The sequence below is a fragment of the Bos javanicus genome, chromosome 3, assembly GCF_032452875.1.
Source record: "Bos javanicus breed banteng chromosome 3, ARS-OSU_banteng_1.0, whole genome shotgun sequence".
Classification (NCBI taxonomy): domain Eukaryota; kingdom Metazoa; phylum Chordata; class Mammalia; order Artiodactyla; family Bovidae; genus Bos; species Bos javanicus.
Window position 1 is genome coordinate 15,735,665 of NC_083870.1, and position 22,932 is coordinate 15,758,596.

Genomic DNA, 22,932 nt, shown 5'->3' on the forward strand with positions numbered 1-22,932 from the left:
GCGTGAATCTTAAATTATTATTATTTCTTCCTGTCGCTTACACCCAAGGTGGGGGGCAAGGGAAGGGGAGGGGACAGGAGAGGGGGGACCGCCTCCCCCCTTAAGGCACTGAGTGGAGAAGCCGCAAGGGGGGGGGGAGGCCACACTGTCCTCACTCCCCAGGGCTGGGCCCCCCATCACCTGAAATGCAAAGAGGAGGCCCAGAGCAACCCGGCCTCCCCCTACCCCAATATATTACATCATCACTTTTTAAATAGAGACAAGGACTGGTCCCGCTACCCCCTCCCTGTGACCCCCCCCACTATTGGGGGTACCTGGGCAGCTGTGCAAATGGGCATGGGGGTGCATGGGAGGGAGAGCACCGGGCCCCTGAACCTGCCCCTTTTAAGGAGGGGGGGACCGCCAGGCCAGGGAGGGGAAATAGTGCAAGGCAGAGCCCAGGCCCGAGCGGGGTCCAGCACCCAGCGAGGAAGGGGGGGAGATACCCCCACCCCCAGCAGAATTGGGTAGTTAAAAATCTGAAACTAGATTTCAACAAGACCAACAGAAAAGGCTATGTACAGAACGGGGGTGGATTCAATCCTAAGGGAAGAGTGAGGGAATTATTCTCCCCACCCCAACAGGGAGCCCTGGCAGGCAAGGGTCTGAGGGGAGGACTCCTTTCCCACAGGGCCGCAGCCCACTTTCCCTGGGGGCGGGCGAGCAGTTCGGCGCCCCGGCCTTGGCAAGGGGGCGCGGCTCAGCCGCTGGAGTGGTGGAGGTGGAGAAGGCGGCTCCCTGGCAGTGGCCGCCAGGGGCGCTCGCCCGCGCAGGGCACAGCCGCCAGATGGCGCCGGCCGGCCCGTTCTCCGCCAGGCTCCCCCCCAGCCCCTCACCCGGTCCCACACCCAGCACCGCGCCAGCCCGGGGGCGGCGTGAGTCAGGGGCGGCAGCGGCGGTGGTGGCGCTCGCACCTGGGCGGGGAGGAGGTGGGGAGGAGAAGAGGGTAGGACACCGCCCGGCCCGCCCTGCCCTCTGGCCCCGGGGAGGGAGCGGCGGGAACAAGACATTCCCTGCCCGGGGACGCGGGAGGGGAGGGCAGGGGAGGAGAACCGGCAGCGGCTCCCCTGGCTGGGCGGGGCCCTCCCGCTGCCCCCAGGGGCGGGCGAGCCAATCAGGCCACCCCGCCCCCTTCTCCAGGACCCCATGACTCAGCGCTGGGAGAAGGGCGGAGGGGGACTGGGATGGCTCCTTCCTTTCAGGCCCAGTCCCCGTCTTTCAAGCTTTTACCTTGCTTTCCCCCACTTACCCATCCTTTGCCGCCCCCCTTTGCGTAATTCACTGCCAGGAAAAGGGAACAGAAACCAGGAAGGAGGGGTCTCGAAAGGGAGGGGCAGTCCTTCACCCCCTTACACAGCCAAAACCCCAAGGGGCATGGGGGCGGGGCAAGGCTTTGGTCCCAAGCCCCCCACCCCCTAGAAACCCGCATAGCCGAAGAGGGACCCCACAAATCAGAAATACATTATTGCTTCTACTCCCCAGGAGCAGCTGGGGACAGGGACCCCACCTTTACAATGGAGCTGTAAATATATACATAATATCATATGTATCACTCCTTGGGAGAGCACCCCAATCTGGGGAGACTCTGCCCCAAAACCTTCTCGGCTTGGAACTGGAATGAGGGCTCTGAGGGAAGGAGCCTATTTCCGATGCCAGGGAGACTCAGTGCCTGAACCCCCAGCGCCGTCTCTGCTGTATACATGCCCACTGCTTGGCATGGGCCGTCCCGGTCCCCGTGCTGCTCCAGCTCGGCCACTCGTCCCTCTTTAAGAGGTGTCCATGGCACCTTCAGCCTGAGGTGTGGTGGGTGCCCCCTCCTCCTCGTCGTCATCAGGGGGCCCTGGGGTGGAGTCTGGGGGCCCAGTAGGGGCGGACGTCTCCCAGAATCGAGGCAGAGACAGGCGGAAGGTGTCCAAGTGACCGTTGGAGAGGTCGAGGCCAGCAGGGGACGAGGTGGCGGCGGAGGGCGGGGGGTAGTGAGGGGGCGCATCGTCCTTGCGGCGCCGCCGGGTGCGCACCTCCAGGCAGTTCTGGCCCTTGAGGTGGCGCTGCAGGTGGTCCTCCTTGGCGAAAGCCTTGTGGCACAGGTGGCACTCGTAGGGCCGGTCCCCTGTGTGCAGGTGCATGTGGTTCTTGAGGTCGTAGCTGTGCAGGAAGCGGGCTGGGCAGTGCGAGCACGAGTAGGGGCGCTCTCCGGTGTGCTTCCGCATGTGGATCTTCAGCTTGTCATTCCTGGCACAGGCAGGGGTGCGGGGGAAGGGAGCCGGTCAGGAGGGGATCCCTGGATCGTCTGGGCCAGGTTCCCTGGCCTCGTCCACTCCCGTCCCCTAGCGCTCCTTTCCCTATTTCTGCTCCGGGAGACCCTTGCTGACTTAGCCCCAGGTTAACCACCTGCCTCCAGCACAGTCAGATCTCTAAGGTCCCAGATCCACCTTCCTTGACTTTCTTTCTCCTGGTCTCTCGCCTCAGCCTGGGGACCACCCCACAGTCCCTCCAGGATCCTCTCCCTCCACACCCCGGGTCTCACAATCCCTTTCTCCCCTGCGCACCGCCCCCCCACATGGCCCCTGCTGGGCCTCCTCCCCATGGTGCTCACCGGGTGAAACGGACGCCGCAGACTTCACAGGCGAAGGGCTTCTCACCCGTATGGGTCCTCATGTGGCGTGGCAGTTTGCCCGCCCCATGGATGATCTTGTGGCAGACTGGGCACTCCTGGGGCATCTGAGAGCGGCGTTTGCGCACTAGCTTGTCCTGGCTGTCCAGGCCTGGAGGCAGGGTGTCCTGGTGCAGGGAACTGAGGTAGGCCATCAGGTCGGGATCGATGGCATCCTCGTCTGAGCCCAGCTCCTCTGGGGACAGTGGGGGCCCGCCGCCCTGTGCTAGCCCATAGGGCGGGGGGTACACCAGCTCCTCCTCTTCTTCCTCACCCTCGCAGGCCTCGTAGCTCAGGGGCCCCTCGGGGGGTGAGGCAGCCCCTGTGGAAGGGCTGTAGCTGTCTCCCAGCCCGCTGCCCACTCTGCCCGCCTCCTCCTCCTCCTCGTAGGTGAAGGGATGGGTGGGCACTGTGGGCACCTCGGGCACCAGGTGGTTGGCCCGGGCCCCCTTGGTCTGCAGGAAAGCTTTGCGGGGCTTTCGGCTGCGGCGGGCAACAGGCCGAGGAGGCGGCGGCGGCGGCGGTGGGAGGGGTGCCTGTGGAGGGCTGTCGTCACCGTTGGGGACTCCCGAAGCTGAGGCGGTGGCTGTACAGGCGAAGGCTTCCAGGTACTGGCGCGCGCGCTCACAGTCGTCCTCGTCCGGGCTGGGCGCCTCTAGTCCACTGCCCTGCAGAATCTCCATGCAGGCCGCAATGACACAGGGAATCTCCAGTAGCCGTGCAGCCTGCAGTACGGCTGGCATGTTGGCGCTGCTGGTGGTCAGGGTGGCTGTGTAGGCAAACTCGAGCAGGGCACCCAGTGCCTCCGGCCCCACGAAGTCCAACTCGCACACGCCGGCCCCTACACCCCCAGCAGCTGTCCCACCGCCCCCAGCACCCGAGAGTGCACCCCCACCACCCTCGGTGAAGAGCTTCTTGAAGTAGTGGCTGCAGGCAGCCAGCACAGCCCGGTGGGTGCGGTACTCCAGGCCCTGCGTCCGGATGGTGAGGTCACAGAGGTGGCCCAGCTGGCGCTGCTCATTGAGGCAGCTCAGGAGCTCACTGCTGTGGTCTGGGAATGGAATCCCGATCAGGTCATCCTCAGGGCTCCCCATCTTCTCCTGCGGAGCGAAGGAGAAGGGGAGGTTAGGAGCGCTCAGCCCTGCCAGGGCGCCCAGAGACAAAATACCAGCACTGGCCATGAGCATAGGCCCTTCAAGTACTTTACACCCATTTCATCTTCCATGACCTTCTAAAGTAACAATTATCCATTTCACAGGCAGGAACCTGTGATGTGACTTTCTATGTGAAGTGTGGAACAGGTTCAAAGCCAGGCGGCGGGCCGAGCCCTGGTCCTAACCACTGTGCAGCGTTCTGCCTCAGTGAGCACGGGCGCTCTGCCTTTCTGGCCTTTCCTGGAGACCCATCTGCTTCACCTGCCCCGTTCCCATCCCTTTGGAAGAAGCACTGGTCTGGGAGAAAGGATGCCTGTGTTTTGGTTCAGGCTTCATGAAGAACTGGCTGAAGGACTCCGGGTGCCTCTCGCAGCCAGCCTCAGGCATCTGAAAAGTGGGGTGACAGTCTCTGTGATGGAACCTCCTCTCAGCCCAGACGCCAATGAGAGAGTTCAGATTCACATTGGGCCAAGGTCTGTTCAAGGCAAGGTCAGGTGCTTTAGCTCACATTATCTCCCTAAAACATTTGGTGTACTATAAAACACTATGCAAACCTGGGAGGTGGCTCCCCAGGACCCGACTTTCTTCCCCACCCACTAAAAGTTCATCTCCCCTTCTAGATCTCCCCCTTGTAGAGGCCAAAAGGGAAACACAGCTCCCAGCATACCTTCCCCCACATCCTCCCCTCCCCCATGGGGCCAAGGAGCAGCCACCCTTTGCTGGGGTGTCGCTGGCGCTGGCGCGGGTGCTTCCTGCCCCGCACCGATAAGCATCGTCCCCGCCCCTCCCCCCTGCCAATAGGCCAAGTTCCAGCCCTACCCCTCCTCCACCGGGCTGCCACCGCCAGCTCTCCCTCTCCATTCCTGGCCAGGCAGGAGAGCCCCCTTCTCCGGAAGACCTTCTTCCACCCTCTGTGCTAGCCTTTCCAAGACACAGCCACAGAAGGCACAGCATTTCGGCAGTCCCAAGGCTGGTGAAGGGAGGCGGCTAGCAGAGTGAGTCTGGCCTGGAAGTGAGGGGATCAGCTTCTAATCCTGGCTCTGCTACTATCTTGCTGAATGACCTTGGCCAAGTCATTTCTCTCTATGCTTCTGTCTCCTCATGGTACACAAGGAGCGGGTGGGGATGAAAGCTGCAGGGGCTCAGCCCTTCCACCCTGACATTTGGTGGTCTAGAGCAACTGGAGACAGAGTTGAGGCCTGGAAAGAGCTGGGCTCTGGAGTCATCCAGGCTTGAGTTTGAATCCTCACTCTGCGGCTGATTAGCTCTGTGATCCTTAAACAAGTTGTTTAATCTCTGAACCTTCTTTTCTGTCTATAACATGGGATAACTCCACCTGACTCCTAGGGCTGTGGTGAAGGTTAAATGAGCCCGTGGGTGGCACAACGCCTAACACATAGTAGGGGCTCAATAAAAGTTTTGGCCTTGGGAGGGAGAAACCAAGCCTCACCCGGAGGCAGACTCCACTAGACAGATGGTCTCTGCTGGGAGAAAGGTCTGTCTCCCTCCGTCAAATCACCCAGGGGGAGTCTGGTTACTACTAGCTACATGACCTTGAACCAGTCACTTTCTTTCCCGTTTCCTCATCTGCAAAATTAAAGGCTGACCCGGATGATCCGTAGGGCAAGTCTCACTGACAGTTTGCCAGTGTCTTCTCTGTCATTCCCAACAACCGCTCAGTCTCGGCCACTGATGGGGAAGGGTTTTGAGGGGGTCGGAGGAGTCGAGGGCTACAGGTTTCCTTTTGAGGACACGAAGAACTGCATCGTCTCTGCCTGCCTCCCAGTCTTCCCTATAGCATTCGGATGCCTGCGTGGAAGCCTTGAGTGAGCAGCACCCATGTGCTGGCTCATAAGCTACAGTCAGACACCCTCAGATAGCCCACCCCTTCCCACCTTAAGTCCCCAAATCACTTCTCTCCCTGGGGGCCAAGCAGTCTGGGAGCACTCCCAGTTTCCTTGGGTTTTCCTACCTGTACTTTACAAATAGTACAAGTGGCAAATGGCCCCAGGACTTAGGAACAAACAAAACCAGGTGGGCAGCAGCAGTGGCCACTCAAGTAGCAGTGGGCACCCTCCCGAGCCCAAGTGAATCCTGTCCCTCCTGAGGGGGATGGGTGGGGCTGTCCTCGCTGTCCATTGGCCCAGAGCTGTGCACCCACAGGCACGTGGCTCACCCTGTCCCTCTCCCTTCTTCCCTCCACACCCCACCCATTCCCGCTGCTTAAGCCCGCCTCCCTTCTCCCACCCCAGGGCCATCTCCGTGGCAACTTGGTGTGGCGGGGTTGCTGATTGGCTGACCCTGCTGTCAGGTCACAGGCTCAGGCTGGTTCACGATGCAGATCACAAGGGGCTTGGGCAAGGGTAGGTGTTTAACCCGTAGGGCCTAACTCCAAAGCCCACCGCCATGCGGTAGCAATGAAGGGACAGAGAGGCAGAGGACCCATTTGGGAAGGGGAGGTGTTCCTATGGGTCTCTAGCTTCTGGGAAACTCCCCTAGCCCTTACCCAGGGCTCTGGCACCCATGCTGACTTAGGTGCCACCTGGAGCTAGGCTGGTGCCAACCAGGCCAAGGGGGCACTCCAGGCCCCATCATCTGGGAGGGATTGATGGGGAGGAACTCCCCCCTTCTTTCTGCCAGGGTGGGGCACTGATGCCAGGGTGCCCACCCCAACTTGGGCACCCTTCCCACCTCTGTATCCCAGAGGGCCCAGCCCCCCGACGCCCATGAGGACAGCCCATCCCCACCCAGCCTGGCATGCCCCCTCTTGCTAAGACCTTGTGGGCATGGGTGTGTGTGGTGGTTGGTGGGGGGGCAGCTGTGCCAGGGAGCCAGGCAAGGTCTGTTTGCCTGGTAGGGGGAAGAACTAGGGGCCCCGCCCCATCTCTCCCCCCTTTCCCGTCACCCCCCCCAGGCTCCCCTCACTGTCAGGCCGGCTAGACCGGCCAAGCCGGTGGGCAGCTCTCTTGAAACTGGGCCCTGAGTCAAGCTTGCCCCATCTTTGGTGGGGGGAAGACTTTGGGGATAGAACAGTATGGGAGGGGGCAAAGGTGGGAGCCCCTATCACCTACCCCTCAGTGCCCGAAGGCACCTCCCAAGGTGTGTCCACCACCAAGAAACCAAAAGGTAGAGGGCACTGGCCCTGGCACGGGAAGGAAAAGGAGGCTGAAAGTCTTTCCAGGTGCTGACCTCAGGCAGTGTCCAGTGAAGGGCTAGGGGAATACCAGGGCCAACACTGCCGGCTTGAGCCAGCTGAAGAGCTGGGATACGAGGCCCTGAATGGGGCAGCTGAGTAAAGCTGGCCCCCCTTCCCCACACCCTGGGGATTAGGGGAGTGAGGCTTAGTGTGGGGGGCAGCAGGCGGAAACAGGATTAGCGGCGGAGAAAATAGATATGGGCCTGAGACTCAGGCACACAGAGCCCCCCCTCCTTAGGCTCAAAGGCCCCCACCTCCGGGCTCTGCCAGAGAGCCCGAGAGGGACCTGGCCAGCTTCTCCAGGTGTAGCAGCTTGGGGTGAGGATGAGGGCCAGGCTGTGATGCCTCCTGCCAGGGTGATGGAGAGGCCTGACGCTCTTCCCACCTTGGCTGGCCACCCTTCCCCCTTACTTCTTTCTCCTTTCTCCCCCCCAACCCCCACCCCAACTCCAGCCTCAGGTTCTCTTCCTGTTTTTTTGGAGCGAAGTTTGCACGAAGCCAGGGCTTTGGCCTGTGGCTGGACCAAGGGTGGGGGTGGGGAAATAGGACAGCCAGTCCAAAGTCCTCAGGGACCCAGGAATCCTAGCTCCCCAGCTTCTTCCACCCTTTCTTAGGGCCTCTGGGGCCCAGGGGCTGAAGCCATCTGGACTGCCCAGTTGGAAAGGCGGGGTGAGAGGTGGAGGTGAATCCCCTGGAGGACTGGAAGGGCTTCGAAGGAGAGGCCCTTGGCCCAGGATGCCCCAGACATGCATGGAGCCTTTCGCTCCCCACCCAGCCCCTCCAAGCTAGTACATGCCTTCCCCATCCCCCATATGTCGCTTCCCCCTCCTAACCTCACCACCCCCAGCACTCACACTTCCTGGGGGCCGAGGCGGGGAAGAGAGACCGCAAGCCACGAAGGGGGAAGGAGGCAAGGGGAGTTGGTTGCTTCCCGGTGCTGTGGGGGTTAAGCCTCTCCTCCCTCAAAATCTCCAATTCCTGGTGCTTCAGCTCTTGACAGGAGGGAGACCTCAGTGCTCCCCTACACTTTCTTTCCATGACACCTGCCCTAGTCCACAGCCTCTGAGATCGCATCAGGGGAAATCTGAGGAAGATAAAAGATGGCGGGGGAAGGAATGGGGCAACTCCACCTTCCCTAGTCTTCCCCTCTTTTCCTTTGGGGACCCCTGCCCTCAGCCCCTCTCCACTCTTGGCCCCTTGCCTTGGCCTCTTCCTGTCTCCTTCCTGCCTTCTCGGACCCTTGTCTCCCCTCTCCGCGACTCATCCTTTGCTTTCCTCCCTTCAGCCCTTGCAAGCCTCCTGCTTCCTCTCTCTCTACTGCGTCCTTAAGTCCCTAGGTCTCCAAGGAACCATCCCTACCTCTCCTTTCTTTTGGCTTTTGGTTCTTTCACTCAGGCCTCTCCCACTTCCTCCATTTCGCCCTACTCCAAGCATCTCTTCTCTTCTCCCCAGGCCGATGGATGGATGCGGGTGGAGAGGGGCAGAGGAATTAAATTAAGAAACCGGGCCTGCCCTCCAAGGCCTGGTCTTGCGATGAGATGGTTGCATTTAGGCACCCACGACCCCATTCTGGATGAAGCACAGGATCAAAATCGGGGGGAACATTCGGCGAAGATGGGTGGGGGGTGTACAGTGAGAGCGGATGTGGGGTAGGGTGGGGGGACAGCCTAGGCCTCTCTGCCCGTCAGAGTTTCCAGCCCTGGAGCAGCTGGAGTTTCCCCAGAGGCTGCCCACCCAAGGCCAGGCAACCATGCGCCTGGACAGACCCTGGCCATCAGTGCTCCCAGCAGGGGTCTGCCGGAGCAGCGCCAGATCCCCTTAGGACCTGAGGAGACCCACAAGGTGCCAGGGTCTGCCCTGTGCCCACCCCCTCCCCCCCAGCCTAGCGTCCCCGGCTGCGTAACCGAGCCGGCTGGTAACCCCACACCCGCCAAGCCGCCGGCAGAAACCTGAGCCCCCCAGCCCCAGAGGACACCCCAGCCCAATCCCCGGAGCCCGGCTCCCTGCCAGCCTGTCCAACCTCCTGTCCTGGCCCAGCAGCCCCTCGGCTCCCGTAGGCCCCTTCTTCTGCTCTCCTGCCCTCCTACGTCCCTTGGACACACAGGCTCCCCCACACTCCAGCCCCTCGGGCCCTCAGGTCCCTAAACCACCCCTGTGAAAATTTGGACACCCTCTTCCTAGCCTGTTTTTCAGCCCCTCTCTGACCCTTGGCCAATTCTAGGCCTCCGAGCCTCCCCTGGGGCCTGATCTCCCAAGCCAGAGCGGGGCCTACTCACCTGAACGCTGAGGGGCCTTGCCGGCAACTCCTCCTGGCCCCTGGGGGGAACAGGTTGGGAGGGGTGGGGGAGGGCCTGGCTGGGGGGCAGGCAGGGTGGCTGTTCCCCGCTCCAGCTCCCTCCTTCAAAGGGGCCGCCCACGACTTGGCCCAGCCCCTCCCCCCTACAGCCTTAACCCTCTGGGTGCTGTCCCCCCTCCCCCCAGATGGAGGGAGGGGTTACCAGAGGCCTGGCAGCGTGGGAGAGGGCCTAGAGTCTCTGCCTGTGGTGCCCGAACCTCCAGCTATACCCACCCCCGCCTGTCCTGACTCAGTCCTAAAAGGGGAAAAAGGTGAGCGGTAGGAAAGGTAGGAGCTGGGACAGTCCAGGAGGACAGAGGTGAGGAGGAGCAATGGGAGAGGCTGCTGGAGGTGGGACCAGGAGAAGGAAGAAGGGAGGGGAGGGGACAGGAGGCGGCAGTGGCCAGAAGAGGGAGGAGGGGAAGCCTGGACAGTCAGTGCCAGGGGTGACAGGTGCCCAGGTCCCAGCCCCTCAGGGCATGTGGACTAACAGGGGACCACAGGGAGGCACTTCAGACCCCCAGTGGGGCCCTCAGCACCCTTGGGAGCTGGCCGAATTCTCCCCACCCCGTACTGGGCTGGGGCCCTCAGGGGCTGGGCAAGGCAGCACCCCGCCCTCCCCATGCCTCACCCCAAACCCACTCACATACCACAGTTCCTTGCCCGGGTGCCAGCCCCTGCCAACCAGGCCAGGGGGCAGCACTTGTGCCAGCCCCCAGTGGCCAGGGGGATCAGGGGGATAGAGCTGGCCTGAGGTGGGGTGGACAGATGGGGGGAGCTGTGGGCACCGAAAGAGGAAGGAGCCGGGAGGGGGCATCTGCTGGGAAGCGCCTAGCCCCACCCCTTGCGTAAGCTGCTGCCACCCTGGCCGGTTGGGTGGGACCCGCCTGGGCCTGAGGGGCAACTCAGGAGGGCTCTGAGCCCAGAGGAGGGTGGGCCACAAAGTTCCACTTAAACAACTCTGGGGGTCTCTTATTCCTGTAACGAGGCGGGCCCTAGGTCCCCCAGCCACTAGGCCATCCCAGGTCCTGCTGGGCTGGGAGGGGGGACCACAGAAATGCCCCCTAAAATATCCCCTCCCCTTTCCCCCCAACAGCTGCTGGCTCAATGCCGCTGGCCTGCTGCCCCTCACCAGCTCCCGGCCCGGTTGGCACCTACCCACCAGGATGCTGGCAGTCCTGCCCTCCTCTCCCTCCTACCCCCCTGGCTCCCAGCACCCATGCCAACTGTGGGCCTGGGGTGGGGGAGGGTCACCCCTGTGCCTTGGTGCCAGCTAGGCGGGCCCAGGCCCCTAGGTACTACAGATAAGGCCCGAGACCCTGTTCTCAAGCCATCTCCTCAAGAGGCAGTACACGGGTTAGGGCCTATACAAAGAGTCCAAGGGGGCTACGGACAGCTTGATGAAGTTATCGAAGGTTCCACTCCCCAGGATGGGGGCCAGTGTCTTCCTGCCGCCAGGTGCTGGCCTCCCGGCAACCCCTTGCCCGAGCATTTGCTTGGGCACCAGAGTCCCTGCAATTCCTGATCGCCCTAGTGCCCGCAGCCTGCCAGGGAGTGGGGTGGGGCTGCTCTCTGCCCTTTGATCCCTGTAAAGGGAGGGAACCAGCCTAGAGGGCACAGGGCAGGGAGGGAGTTCATGGGGCCCCTCCATTCCACCCCTGCCAGGGGCAGCAGGGCAGGGTGTGGGCATCTCTTGGGTGGAGCCCTAAGGTGAGAATGGGTAGCATATCTCAGCTGGGGGTGAGGGGGGGTGGATGACAATCATGGATACGTGGTGTCATGGGGGAACAAGGTGATGAGGACAAGCTGGGGGGATCCAGAGGGTCCCCAGGTTCCAAGTCATCCCGGTCCACTTTTAGTCCCATCCAGAAAAATTCCAACCTAACCAAACTGTGAGATCAAGGAGGACTACAACTCCCAGGATGCACCACAATTGCTTTGCATGTACCTTGGGAGTTGTAGTTCCTTGAGAAGCCCTGTGCTCTTGCCTTCCCCAGAGCCTCGCTGCTGATGGGGTGGGGAGAGCAGAGCAGGCGATGGGAGGTGGTCGTGAATCTCCAGGGGGACTGTGTTTAGAAGAGGTAAAAGGCAGGAGGTCTATGGCTGAGGGAGAGGACCCCTGCTCCCAGGCAAAGCGGGAGGAAAGGAGGAAGGAAGGAGGAGAGGATGTCTGTTGAAAGGGGCATATGGGTGGGGAGGAGCTGGGTGGGGGGGCGGTGGAAACAGGAAGGAAACTGAAGCCAGAGACATGAGGTCGAAAGTAAAGGCCTGGTGGAGCCCCACTCCGAAGCCGGCAGGGACTGGGAAGGCGTTTCCCCCTGCTGGGCCTCGGGACTATTCTGGTGGCCTAGGGAGGCCTAAGAGGAATTAGTGATGTCAAGTAAAAAGTCAGTTGGCATGTTTGTGGGGGTCACTGGCTCCATTTACCTGCCACTAGCCCTCTTTTGTCTGGGGCACCGTCAGCCCCTGGATCTGGCACGAGTATTTCTGGCTGGAGAGCTCTGAAAGCTGACTCGGCTCTGTGATGCTAGCAAGCAGAGGAAGGGGTTGGGGACGATTAGGGCCAGGGCCTGCTGGGTAGTATGGTGGAGAGAGATATATATAGGGTTAGGCCCAGGGGTGAGGTCAAGAAATTGTGCTGGTAAATGTGGATTCCACCCTCTAGGGCTGAGGCCATGGCAACTGGGAGGCCTCAGTGAAGAGAAGGCTAAGATGCCAAGGAAGGCCACTAGCCTCCCACCCACCCCAGGCTGTGGGACAGAATGAAGAGGGAACCATTTTCTGGTGTCCCTGTGGAATTTGCTAAAGGTAGCTTTTCCCCTTGTGTCCGGTAGCCTGTGAACATTAAAAGTGGCAACTCAGGGGACCAGAGGGCAGCTGGGTGCCTTTACTTAGTGGGGGTGGAAGTCAGAAATGGGCAGAGGCCCTGCTTCCAGGCCAGTTTCCGTAGGCTCCCCAAGGTTCTGGGACAGATGTTTAGAGGTCCCAGCCAAGACTCTTGCCAAGACCTGGGTCTGCCTGGGTGGGGGATCATTTTTGCCTCTCCAGGGTCCGTGATGGTGGACAACGGTAGCTCTAACCCCTTCCCCCTAGTCCCCCAGGCCAGCCTTGGCGCCTGGCCGCCTATGTGTTGGCAGGACTGGTGGTGGTGGGGGGGCGGCGAGGCAACTTCAAACTGTCCGGGCAAAACGTCAAGTTTACTCACGAGTTTACTCAGCAGAAGGAGGGGGAAGAGGCCAGGGCGGGCACACCCCATGCCAGGGTCCTATCCGTCTGCCTGTCCCCACCTTCCTCCCCCACCCTCCTCTTCAGCCCTAGGCCAAAACAGGCATAGGCCCTAAGGCCTGGTAGCAGGGCAGTCTTAACTCTCTGAAGGTCAGGGAGCCAAGGAGGCTGGAGGCAGGAAGCCCCGAAGCAGTCCCAGAGGCTTCTATCAGAGGGCAGTGCCCTGCCTGGAGCCCAGTCACTACCCGTCTTGGGACCTGGGCTTTGGGCCAGAACTGGGTCTCTTAGCCACCAAGAAGGAGGCAGTACAGGCCAGGCCTCCTCTATCTGAGCAGTCCCCTGGGCAGTGACTTCTGACCCCAAATGCCCAGTCCTAGGCTGTGCCCCAGGCAGCATGATGCCATCTGGGCAGCCATAGGATCAGGGGCTGGTTCTCTCTGCCCTGGCTTGGGATGGGGGGCCAGCACCCTAGCTGACCTACTTCCCTTTCCTCCCCACCTGCTTTCATTCTCTGCTTCTCTCCCCCAGCCTTCACTGTCCCCACCCCAGAGGCGCTCCGCCCCCCATGCCCGCTGGGCCCCCCTCCCCCACCCTTCCCCAGGGTGCCAAGTGCAAGCACACAAAGGGCCCGATGGTGCATTGTTAGCCCAGCCCCCGCTGCCCGCCGCGCCCTCCCAGGACGGGCACTAGGCCAAGGAGGAGCTGGGGGCCCTGGGTGCCAGGGGGCACCATGGGGAAGGGGGAAGAGGTCAGCACCTGTCTCCCAGTCACTGGGGTCCATGTCAGCCAGAGCTGAGCAGGGATGAGAGTGCCCCAGTGGAGCAGGCCTCCTTGACACCTGAGCCTAGTGGGCATTGCCTGCTTTCTTCCCTAGAGCCCCTTTTGGGTGGTATTAACCCCTTCCCGACCCCTGTACTAAGGTTGAGGGGTGTGGTACCCAAGGGAGGGGACGGTGTCTGGGGGTGCAAGCAGGCTGCATCGTGCCCACAGCAACCATGTAACAGAGGCACGCTGGGGGAGCCGGGGTCCCGGGGGCCAGGACAGGCAGCACTGACAGAGATTTCTTCTTGTTTCATCAGCTGCTCCAGGGGGAGCCCCCTGCCCTTCTCCCCAGTCACCACTAAGGAGGAATACTAACTGCTACCCAAATTCAGTCACAAATATGTCCCTTTCCAGCCCAGCACAACACTCCATATGCCCACTGTCTCTGCCCAACCTGATGCCCACTCCATGCCAGCTCTCCCAGCAGTGCCAGACGGGTACAGGGGTGACCAAACCAGTTGGTGTGTGTGGGGGCAGCAGGAGGCAACCCCATAATCCTCCAGGCCTCATTCCCCCTACACACATGCACCCTCAGGGAAGAGAGAGTTCCCATCCCAGTTTAACCCCTCACTGCCCAATCTGGCTCCCCCTGCGCCTTGATAAACTGTCTCCCTCCTCCAGGAATAAGTTGAGGGAAGCGGGAATAGCTGCGCTGACTCATTCTCTTTCTCAGCTGCAGCTCGGGGTCTTCACTGCATTCGGGTGGGGGTCAATTCAAGAACGCCTTCCACCTGGCCCGGAAGCCAGGACAGCCTGCTGGTCTCCCCCTCTCCCCAGCACCCACTTCCGGTGTCCCAAACTAGGTCAGCAGCGCTCGTTTCCTGTGGGTCAGCTAGCACCCGCGCCTCTGCCCCTCCCCTGCTCCGGACCCAGGCTCCCTGCCCCCCCCCCCCAGGGCGCCCCGAGGTCTCACCACGTCTCAGCCGCCCTTTGATACGTGGGGGTTGTGCGGGGCGGGGGGCAGGGGACCCGCCCTCTCTCCAAACACCAGCAGGGCCGGGGCGCCTGGGCAGGCACGTGTCCGGGCACAACCCGCTGCCCACGCCGCCCCCCCACTCCCGGCCCCCCCTCGCTCTGGCCGGGACACGTCGCTCTCTTACTTCGGGTGGGGTGGGAGGAGAGAGGGAAAACTGGAAATTGAAAGCAGCGCCCCCCACCCCTTTGAATGGCAGCCCCCTGCCAGCCGCGTTCAGACTAGGTCCTACAACAACACAGTAGCGACCCCCACTCCGGGTAGGGGCAGGTGCGCCAGCGCCGGTGGGGGACGGACGATAGGTAGAATTCTTCCTAGTCGCCCACACTCGCTCTTGGGTTCTAGGGGCAGGAGCTGGCTTTGAAAAGGTGGCGGCGGTACTGGAGCCCGAACGAAGAGAGTGGGACTGAGGGGCGGCGGAGAGAGGGGTCGTTCTGTATCGCTCGGAGGTTGTCGCTGAGCCCCACTACCGGCGAGAGAGCGCGGCTGTGGAAGCGCAAGAAACCAAATAGTCCAGCCGGTAACTTTCCCCCAAGCCGCGGCTCCTCCTGTGCTCCCCCCACCCCCCATGCAACTGGCCTGAGTCCAACCCACCGCGCCAGGGGGCGCGGAGGAGGTGGGGGGAGCGTTGTCCTAGTTAGAGTCCGTCAGCGTTTCCATTCCCTCAACTCGGTCGGGTCGGGGGTCTACCTCTAAAGTCACGAAGGCGACTAGGGGAGCGCTGAGCGCCGCCTCGCCCTCTCTCCATCCCGGAGCCGCCAATCCGTCTGATCCCAGAAGTGCATAGAAAGTTTCTGGGGACCCTCCGCCCTGGGTTGGGGGAGGCTGTAGTTCCTTCTCTACCTTTCCTCCCTGTTAAAATCAATTCCCAAGACCCGGAGTGTTGGGAAGGCACAGGAAAGGGGAGTGGTGGGAATCTGGTCTGCATGCGCGCGTGTGTGGGGGGGTCCCACTTACAGGACAGACGAAGGACACTGCAGTAATCTCGAGTATGGGGGACCCCTAGCCAGGAGGCAAAAGTGGGGTACACTCACCTCTCCGCCTTTGGGTCCGCTGGCTGGAGCTGCTGAGGCTCCGGGTGTGGGGAGAAGCGCGTCCCCCGCCAGGCCCGGGGGCTTGGGGCCCTGCTCCGGTCCTGGTCAGAAGGCCGCGGTCAGTGGCTCGCCGCTCTCTGCTGGGGGGCTCCTCCTCCGCAGCCCTCTGCCTCCTCCTGCCGCCCGCCCCCCCCTTGGCCGCCGAGAACCGTACATTCACCTGGCTCCCACCCGCCCCCCCCCGCTCAGGGCCCGCCTCACCTGTCCTGCTGTCTCACCTGTCCTCCTGCTTGCTTTCCCCCCATCCCTCCCCTCCCTCCCCCCGCCCCCTGCCACCCCCCAAACTCCCCCTCCCAACCCTTAGCAACACCCTCTGTCACTTCCTGGTTTTTCACCCGCCCCCCCCCCAGGCCCCCCTCCCTCCGCCCAATAAGGACATAAACTTCAACCCCTTGGTCCAGCCAGTCTCTGCAGGGCGCAGATGGATCCCTCCCTCCTTTTTCGCTCTGTTCTTCCAAGCTCTTACTTTGCACTCTGAGCTTTTCCCACCCTCCTCTTTTCCCTCCTTCTTTCCTTGTCTCTCTCTTTCTCCCTTCACCTGCCGCGGTCCCTTTCCCCCTCCCTCTTCTCTTTCTCTCTCTCTTTCTAGCCCCTATCTCTCCCAGTCCACCTTAACTCGAGCTCCGCCCTCGACCCCCATCCAGCCCTCCGCCGCCACTCCGCCCCGCCCCCTGCACTCCACCGCCCTGTCCGCCCATTGGCCTGAATGCCCGCCCATCCCAAGTGGGTCCCGCCTTGCGTAGGGCCAGGGAGGGGGCGGAGCCGAGGGGGCTGGCCTGAAACCTGGAGGGGAAGGGGAGGGGGCAGTGTCCGCAGCGGCCGGGGAACCGAGCACCCCCCCCCCCCCCGCAAAAAGGGCTCTCTCACTTCTCTAAGAGGGGCTTCTGTAGGGTCAGCACCTCGGGAGGGAAGGGTATGAGGAGGTCGAAAATAGGCTAGGTGGGGGTGAGGCAGGGACTTAGGGGGTTGAGGAAGGGGGTCCCGTGAGGGACTATAATCAGGTCAGGGCCCCTAGAGGTAGGGGGAGGGGAGCCACCCGGCCATCAACTCCAGCTCCTACGCCCCACCCCCAACCCCCTTAGAAGGAACGGGGGAGATGAGGCTGCAGGCACCCTGCCTCCCTCCCCACGCGTGACGGCGCCCCGCGGGGAGGGAACGGCGCCCTGGGCAAGCAGCCTCTGCGCTCCAGCCGGTGCCCGCTGCGGCCTTGGCATTGTCGAAGGGGAGGGGCCAGGTCCGTGAAGGGGGAGGGGGAGGAACGCTGAAGCTCCTGCTCCCCGCCTCCATCCCGCTGTGCCCTAAGTGGAGAAACTGAGTCTCCGCGGAGAGACATCTGGACTTGGATTTGCTCAGAGACCCAGAAGGCGAGGGGGACCTGAGTGTTTTACGATGTATATGTAGGTTTAGGGGGATCGAGATATGTGCTTCAGTGCCCCCCAACTGAGGAAGGTAGCCCGTTTGGGACGCTTCCAACTGGGCCTGAGGCGCTACGTACCCCAAAGAGCCCCTCCCACTAGTGTAAAACTGATTCAAATCCGGCTATCGCGGGCCAGGTTCCGCTCCCCGCGGCCTGCCGGGCCGAACCGGGTCGAGCTCGCTTTCTCCAACCCCAGCCCCCTCCGCAGGGGGCCTCCCTCCCTTTTCAGCAGGTGGCTCCGCGGGACACCAGCTCAACCTGTTGGACCACAATAGGCGGCGCCAGGGGGGCCCTGGCCCTCACCCGGGCTGACCCGGGATCCCCGCGCAGGGGGAGGGGCGGAGTGCTGGTCCCTCCCTCCCTCTCCCTCCGGCCGTGACTCAGCCTCGGGGCCGCTGCCCTGCTCCCCAGCCAGGGGCGGAAAGTGTGAGGCGCCCCTGAGGGCCTAGGCCAAACCAAACAGCCCCCCACCCCAGACATTATCTCACTGTAGAATTGGGGGGGTTCTAGGAAGGAGGGGGTAGCAACAGCAGGAACGGGGCGCTCCCGATAGGTAATCCGCTCCGGGTTTTCTTATCGTCCCTGTCCCCCATGGGTCCCGAGGCTGGTCACTGCTCCGGGTTTTCTTCTCGGCCCCGCCGGACAGATTCTGGTTCGTCAGAGCCCGGAGCCGGTGGCGTCCAGGCCAGGGTTTTCCCCTCCCTCCTGCAGCTCGGGGTCGCGCTAGACTGGAGAAGGGCTGTGCCAGGGGCAAGGCGACAGTGCCAGAAGCACAAGTGAAATGGAGAGGGGGCTGCTTCGGGCTGGAGAGGGCATGGAAAGTGGCTCGGGGAGGGCAGAGCCAGAGCCTCTAGAAGCAACAGAAAGGAAGGCGCCTTGGCATCAGCCCTTAGGTATAGAAAAATGAACAACGGCCTCGCCATGTCCCCCGTTCCTGGGGGTCGTGGCAGGTGTCTTGTTGGACCCTACCTGTATCTTTTAGCAGCCGGAATGCATTTCCCACTTTAGTCTGGACAGTCCTGGAACCCTTAGTGACCACCTCCCGCCCGCCCCCCCGCCCCCGCCCCCAACACACACACATTCTCGGCTCCCTTCCTCGCTCAGAAGTCAGAGGGTGGAACCCCAACTTGAAATTCCCGCCTAATCCCCAACTCCAAGCCTTACCTCGCCAAACAACTGAGGCTATTTCAGCCCAGAAAAGTTGACTGGGGGCCCCGCCCCCTCCCACGAAACCCCCGAGGCCTGCCACCACCCCTGCCCAGCCACTAGGCCTGTACTGGAACCGGGAACTGGAGGGCAAGTGTGGGATCTCCAAGGGGCTTCCTGGGGATCTGGGCGCTTCCAAGATCCACACTTTCAGACATATATTTTCAGGCAACCAACTAGACCTAAATTTGGGGGGCAAGTTAGCAGGAGGTCTGTAAATACCCGGAGGATGAAGTGGTTGACCAAAGAGAAGGATGAATGTCCAGGCCTGCTGGGAGTTAGCCCCTTTTAAGGAGAACTGCACACCTGGGGCTGGGGCCACGTGCGCCAAGGAGCAGCTGCAAGGGAGCTGGATACTTGCAGAGCCCGGAGAAGAGAGTACTTTGACGGGAAAAAAGGCAAAGCTGGGCCTGGGCGGGGTCCTGAGAGAGTGGGTCTAGGGGCCTGTTTTGGAATGTGGAGGGGCTGAGCTGGAAGCGGAGCTTCAGCCTGCGCCGGGCGCCCACCTCTTCCCCACTCTCCGCCTTCCCCAAGCTGCCTCCGCTTCCCTCGAAAAACCCGCCGCCCAGGAAACCGCTGGGGGCGCTCAGACCGCAGCCCCGGCGCCCCCACCGTGACCGCCCAACCCACCTGAAGGGACCGTGGCTGCCAGGGTTGCCCCCCTCCCGCCGACTCCCCCCACACCTGCGGGCTGCTCTATTTATAACTCGGCGCCTATTCCGGGCCTCTGGGCGGGAGCGCGCTGCACCGCAGCGCTAATCGTCGCCGGGATCTCTGCGCCCCCCAGGGCAGGGGGAGATAAATTTAGCCTCAGGAAGCTCGGGGGAACATTTTCCAAAACTCCGCGTCCCAGAGAAGGCGAAACAGAACCCCCTTGCCCTCAGCTTCCTCCCGCCAGCCGCCAGGCGGCGCAGGTCCCTCAGCTTCTCGAGCCTTGAAGCTGGGGTAGGCAAAGAATTGAGAACGAACGACCTAAGGGCACAAAGGGGCGCCCGTCAGAGGGGACAGAGAATGGCCAGAAAAATGGATATGCTCCTAAGGTTGGCAAAGACGGGAGTAGACAGCTTCAGCTGGGAGTAACTAGGAAGGACTTCTGCCTTTTGAAGGGGAAATAACTCATGTGCAAACGAGATGCAAATAGGGATGCAAATAAGAGCCAATGCCCTTGGAGGTCGGCGCTCTGGCGCCAGTGAAACAACTGCCACACTGCCTTCTGCCCGCCTTTCAGTGTTGCTGGGAAAACGTGGGACTCTCCCAAGAGCATCACTATAATATCTAGTTAATTGCGCATGGCTCCTCAGACCACTTTTCTCGATCCCTCTCCACCTACTTTCTGCACACCATTGAGGATCATGTTCGAAGTAATCAGCTGGGAATCCCGGTTATGAATGAGGCCGCTTTTCCTGCGCATGCTGTCGTATTTGGGGAGTCACTTCCAGTTCTGCCGGTTCAGTTCTTCGAGTTCCGACGAGGAAACTGAGATAGAGTGAGGAAAACTGACCTCACCCAAAGCACCAGTGCAGGTACAAAGCCGGTACTGGTAAAACGCTTCCTAGGTGACGCACGCAGTGGTAAAGAACCTGCCTGCCAATGCAGGAGAAGCCAGAGACGTGGGTTCCATCCCTGGGTCGGGAAGATCCTCTGGAGTAGGGAATGGCAACCCACTCCAGTATTCTTGCCCGGAAAATTCCATGGACAGAGGAGCCTGGCGGGTTACAGTCCATAGTTTCTCAAAGACTCAGACAGGACTGGGCACCGCGCCTTTACCTTTTACCCCTTCAGCTCTGCCTGGTCTCTTTCCGCACTTTACCGGCCTAGTCCTCTACCCCTTGTTGCCACTAGGGGGTTCCTGGGGGGGACGAGGGGTAGATGAGCTCTTACCCATTCCTCCCTGTCTTGGTGCTCCCTATCTTCCTTTATCCCTCCCCTCATCCCCCTCCAGTGAGTTCTGGAGAGAGTGGTTTGGACATTCAAAACCGGAGCTTATTCTAGATGGGAAGAGAACACTACAGGGAAACTGCCATATCTCACTTTTCCTTCTAGACCAGTGGGGAGTCTCTTGGCTCTGTGGCTGACATGGAAAGGGCATAGCTGGGCCTCCCAAATGCCCCCAGCAGGAAATGAAGAACAGGGGAGCTTAGGGTTGAGGTCAAGCGGGAGATCATGGACTGGGTGTAGAACAGAGTTGATTGTCCCCTCCACCCTTTCGCTTTCCTGGCCCTGCCTCCCAGGCCACTTAGACCACCATCCCAAGCACGCGTTCAGAAGAGGAAGGCAGGCTAATTGAGAGAGGCTCTGAATTTGAGATGAAAAAAATCTGGGTTCACCAAATGACTACCCTATTGCAGAGTGCTGTTTGTGTGACTTTGGAGAGGTCACCTCAGCTCTCAGGGCTTGTTCCTTCATGTAAAGATATGATAATTACTCTTGTCCTGCCTACTTTTGAAGTGGACTTTTGTAAGGCTCAGAGCACTCTAGCTGAAACAGGCTTTTGGAATGGTGTATGAGGTTTTTGTTATCCTCCCCATCTCTCTCTTCAATCTTTCCACTTTCAGAGCTCTGACACTCTCTTTCCAGCTCTGACACTCTCCCTGGGCTACTGGCAGTCACTACTTGTCTCCCTCCTTCAGCTCCTACCGTGGGCCACAGCCCTGGGCCCTGCCTTCCTCTACCTACCACTTCCCCAGTGGCCCTTGCCAGACATCCCCTCCCCTGGTAAAGTCAGAAGCCTCAGACTTTAGGATCCACCTCCAGCACTGCTGCAGCTTACTGGGAGTGAGGTCTAAGGAAGGAAAAGGAGAAAGACTTCTCGAGCTTGAGCTCGAGTGAGGGAAGGGCTGGAGCCTGCCAAGCAGGGTGCAGACTACAGTGGGGAAAGGGAACTCCAAATTCAGAGGCGAAGGTGAATTCTTTATCCACCTCTACCACTAACCTCTCTCTGGGTGGATTTAGGACCTTCTCACTGCTGGGCCCTGGGGTTCTGGAGACACAGGGAAGAACACTGACCTGCATTTTGTGGATGCAGGGCTGCCAGGGATAAGAAATAACCTTGATTTGGAGTACTATAGAGTACCATGCTACCATAAAAAAGAATGGACAGGCTGTAAGTATATTGGTATGAAATCCTTTACAAGGTATGTGAAGCAAAAACAGCAAGGTGCAGAGTAGGGTGTAGAGTATGTTATTAACTAGAAGGACAAATATATGCAGAATGCAGCCACTTCTCTCCACTGCTATGGCTGTAAGCCTGCTATAAGCCACCAACACATCTGGCCCCAATTGTGCTTATTACCTCCTAAGAGGTCTCTACTGTTCTACCCTTGGTCCCCTAAAGGCTATTCTCAACCCAGCGCCAGTGTGAACCTTTTAAATAAAAAAACCAGTTCATGCTCAGCTGCCTGCAACAGTTCCTTATTTCACTCAGCATACAATCTCAAGTTGTTACCATGGCCTACTAGGCTTGCTCCAACTCCCACCCCTAGCTCAACTTTCTCTTTTTCCATAGCACCTACCTAATAACATCAATGTGCTTGTTTTTATGTTTATATTTTCTGTCTCTACCCACCACCATGCAAGCTCCATAAGTATCAGTTCAGTTCAGTCGCTCAGTTGTGTCCGACTCTTTGCGACTCCATGAATCACAGCACGCCAGGCCTCCCTGTCCATCACCAATTCCCGGAGTTCACTCAGACTCACGTCCATCGAGTGGGTGATGCCATCCAGCCATCTCATCCTCTGTCTTCCCCTTCTCCTCCTGCCCCCAATCCCTCCCAGCATCAGAGTCTTTTCCAATGAGTTAACTCTTCGCATAAGGTGGCCAAAGTACTGGAGTTTCAGCTTTAGTATCGTTCCTTCCAAAGAACACCCAGGGCTGATCTCCTTTAGAATGGACTGGTTGGATCTCCTTGCAGTCTAAGGGACTCTCAAGAGTCTTCTCCAACACCACAGTTCAAAAGCATCAATTCTTTGGCACTCAGCCTTCTTCACAGTCCAACTCTCACATCCATACATGACCACTGGAAAAACCATAGCCTTGACTAGACGGACCTTTGTTGGCAAAGTGATGTTTCTGCTTTTGAATATGCTATCTAGGTTGGTCATAACTTTCCTTCCAAGGAGTAAGCGTCTTTTAATTTCATGGCTGCAGTCACCATCTGCAGTGGTTTTGGAGCCCCCAAAAATAAAGTCTGACACTGTTTCCACTGTTTCCCCATCTATTTCCCATGAAGTGATGGGACGGGATGCCATGATCTTTGTTTTCTGAATGTTGAGCTTTAAGCCAACTTTTCCACTCTCCTCTTTCACTTTCATCAAGAGGCTTTTGAGTTCCTCTTCACTTTCTGCCATAAGGGTGGTGTCATCTGCATATCTGAGGTTATTGATATTTCTCCTAGCAATCTTGATTCCAGCTTGTGCTTCTTCCAGTCCAGCATTTCTCATGATGTACTCTGCATATAAGTTAAATAAGCAGGGTGACAATATACAGCCTTGATGTACTCCTTTTCGTATTTGGAACCAGTCTGTTGTTCCATGTCCAGTTCTAACTGTTGCTTCCTGACCTGCATACAGATTTCTCAAGAGGCAGGTCAGGTGGTCTGGTATTCCCATCTCTTTCAGAATTTTCCAGTTTATTGTGATCCACACAGTCAAAGGCTTTGGCGTAGTCAATAAAGCAGAAATAGATGTTTTTCTGGAACTCTCTTGCTTTTTCCATGATCCAGCGGATGTTGGCCATTTGATCTCTGGTTCCTCTGCCTTTTAAGTATAGGGATCTGTTTTGTTCTCTGCTGTATTCAAAGCAGCCAGAATGGCATACAG

At 60.0% G+C, this 22,932-nt stretch overlaps 1 protein-coding gene across 4 annotated transcripts; it reads right to left on the reverse strand.

Annotated features, from left to right (window-relative positions):
* Window positions 1-3: 3 nt before the first annotated feature.
* ZBTB7B (zinc finger and BTB domain containing 7B) lies at window positions 4-15,758 on the reverse strand. 4 transcript variants are annotated; one of them, XM_061404408.1, is made up of 4 exons: window positions 15,693-15,758; window positions 15,432-15,532; window positions 2,636-3,792; window positions 4-2,271 (listed from the first exon to the last, which is right to left on the reverse strand). In XM_061404408.1, exons 3-4 carry the CDS (start codon window positions 3,784-3,786, stop codon window positions 1,806-1,808), a joined length of 1,617 nt encoding a protein of 538 aa, XP_061260392.1. In that variant the 5' UTR covers window positions 3,787-3,792; window positions 15,432-15,532; window positions 15,693-15,758; the 3' UTR covers window positions 4-1,805. The 4 variants fall into 4 exon arrangements, with proteins under 4 accessions (XP_061260392.1, XP_061260402.1, XP_061260412.1 ...); XM_061404418.1 differs by having other exon boundaries at window positions 15,710-15,757; XM_061404428.1 differs by lacking the exon at window positions 15,432-15,532 and having other exon boundaries at window positions 15,693-15,752.
* Window positions 15,759-22,932: the final 7,174 nt, after the last annotated feature.

Bases quoted from the DNA above. Each gene is read 5' to 3' on its own strand.
- ZBTB7B (XM_061404408.1), bottom strand. From the start codon at position 3,786: ATGGGGAGCCCTGAGGATGACCTGATCGGGATTCCATTCCCAGACCAC. The intron at 2,272-2,635 runs GTGAGCACCATG...TGCCTGTGCCAG, and splicing joins TGCGGCGTCCGTTTCACCCG to GAATGACAAGCTGAAGATCC.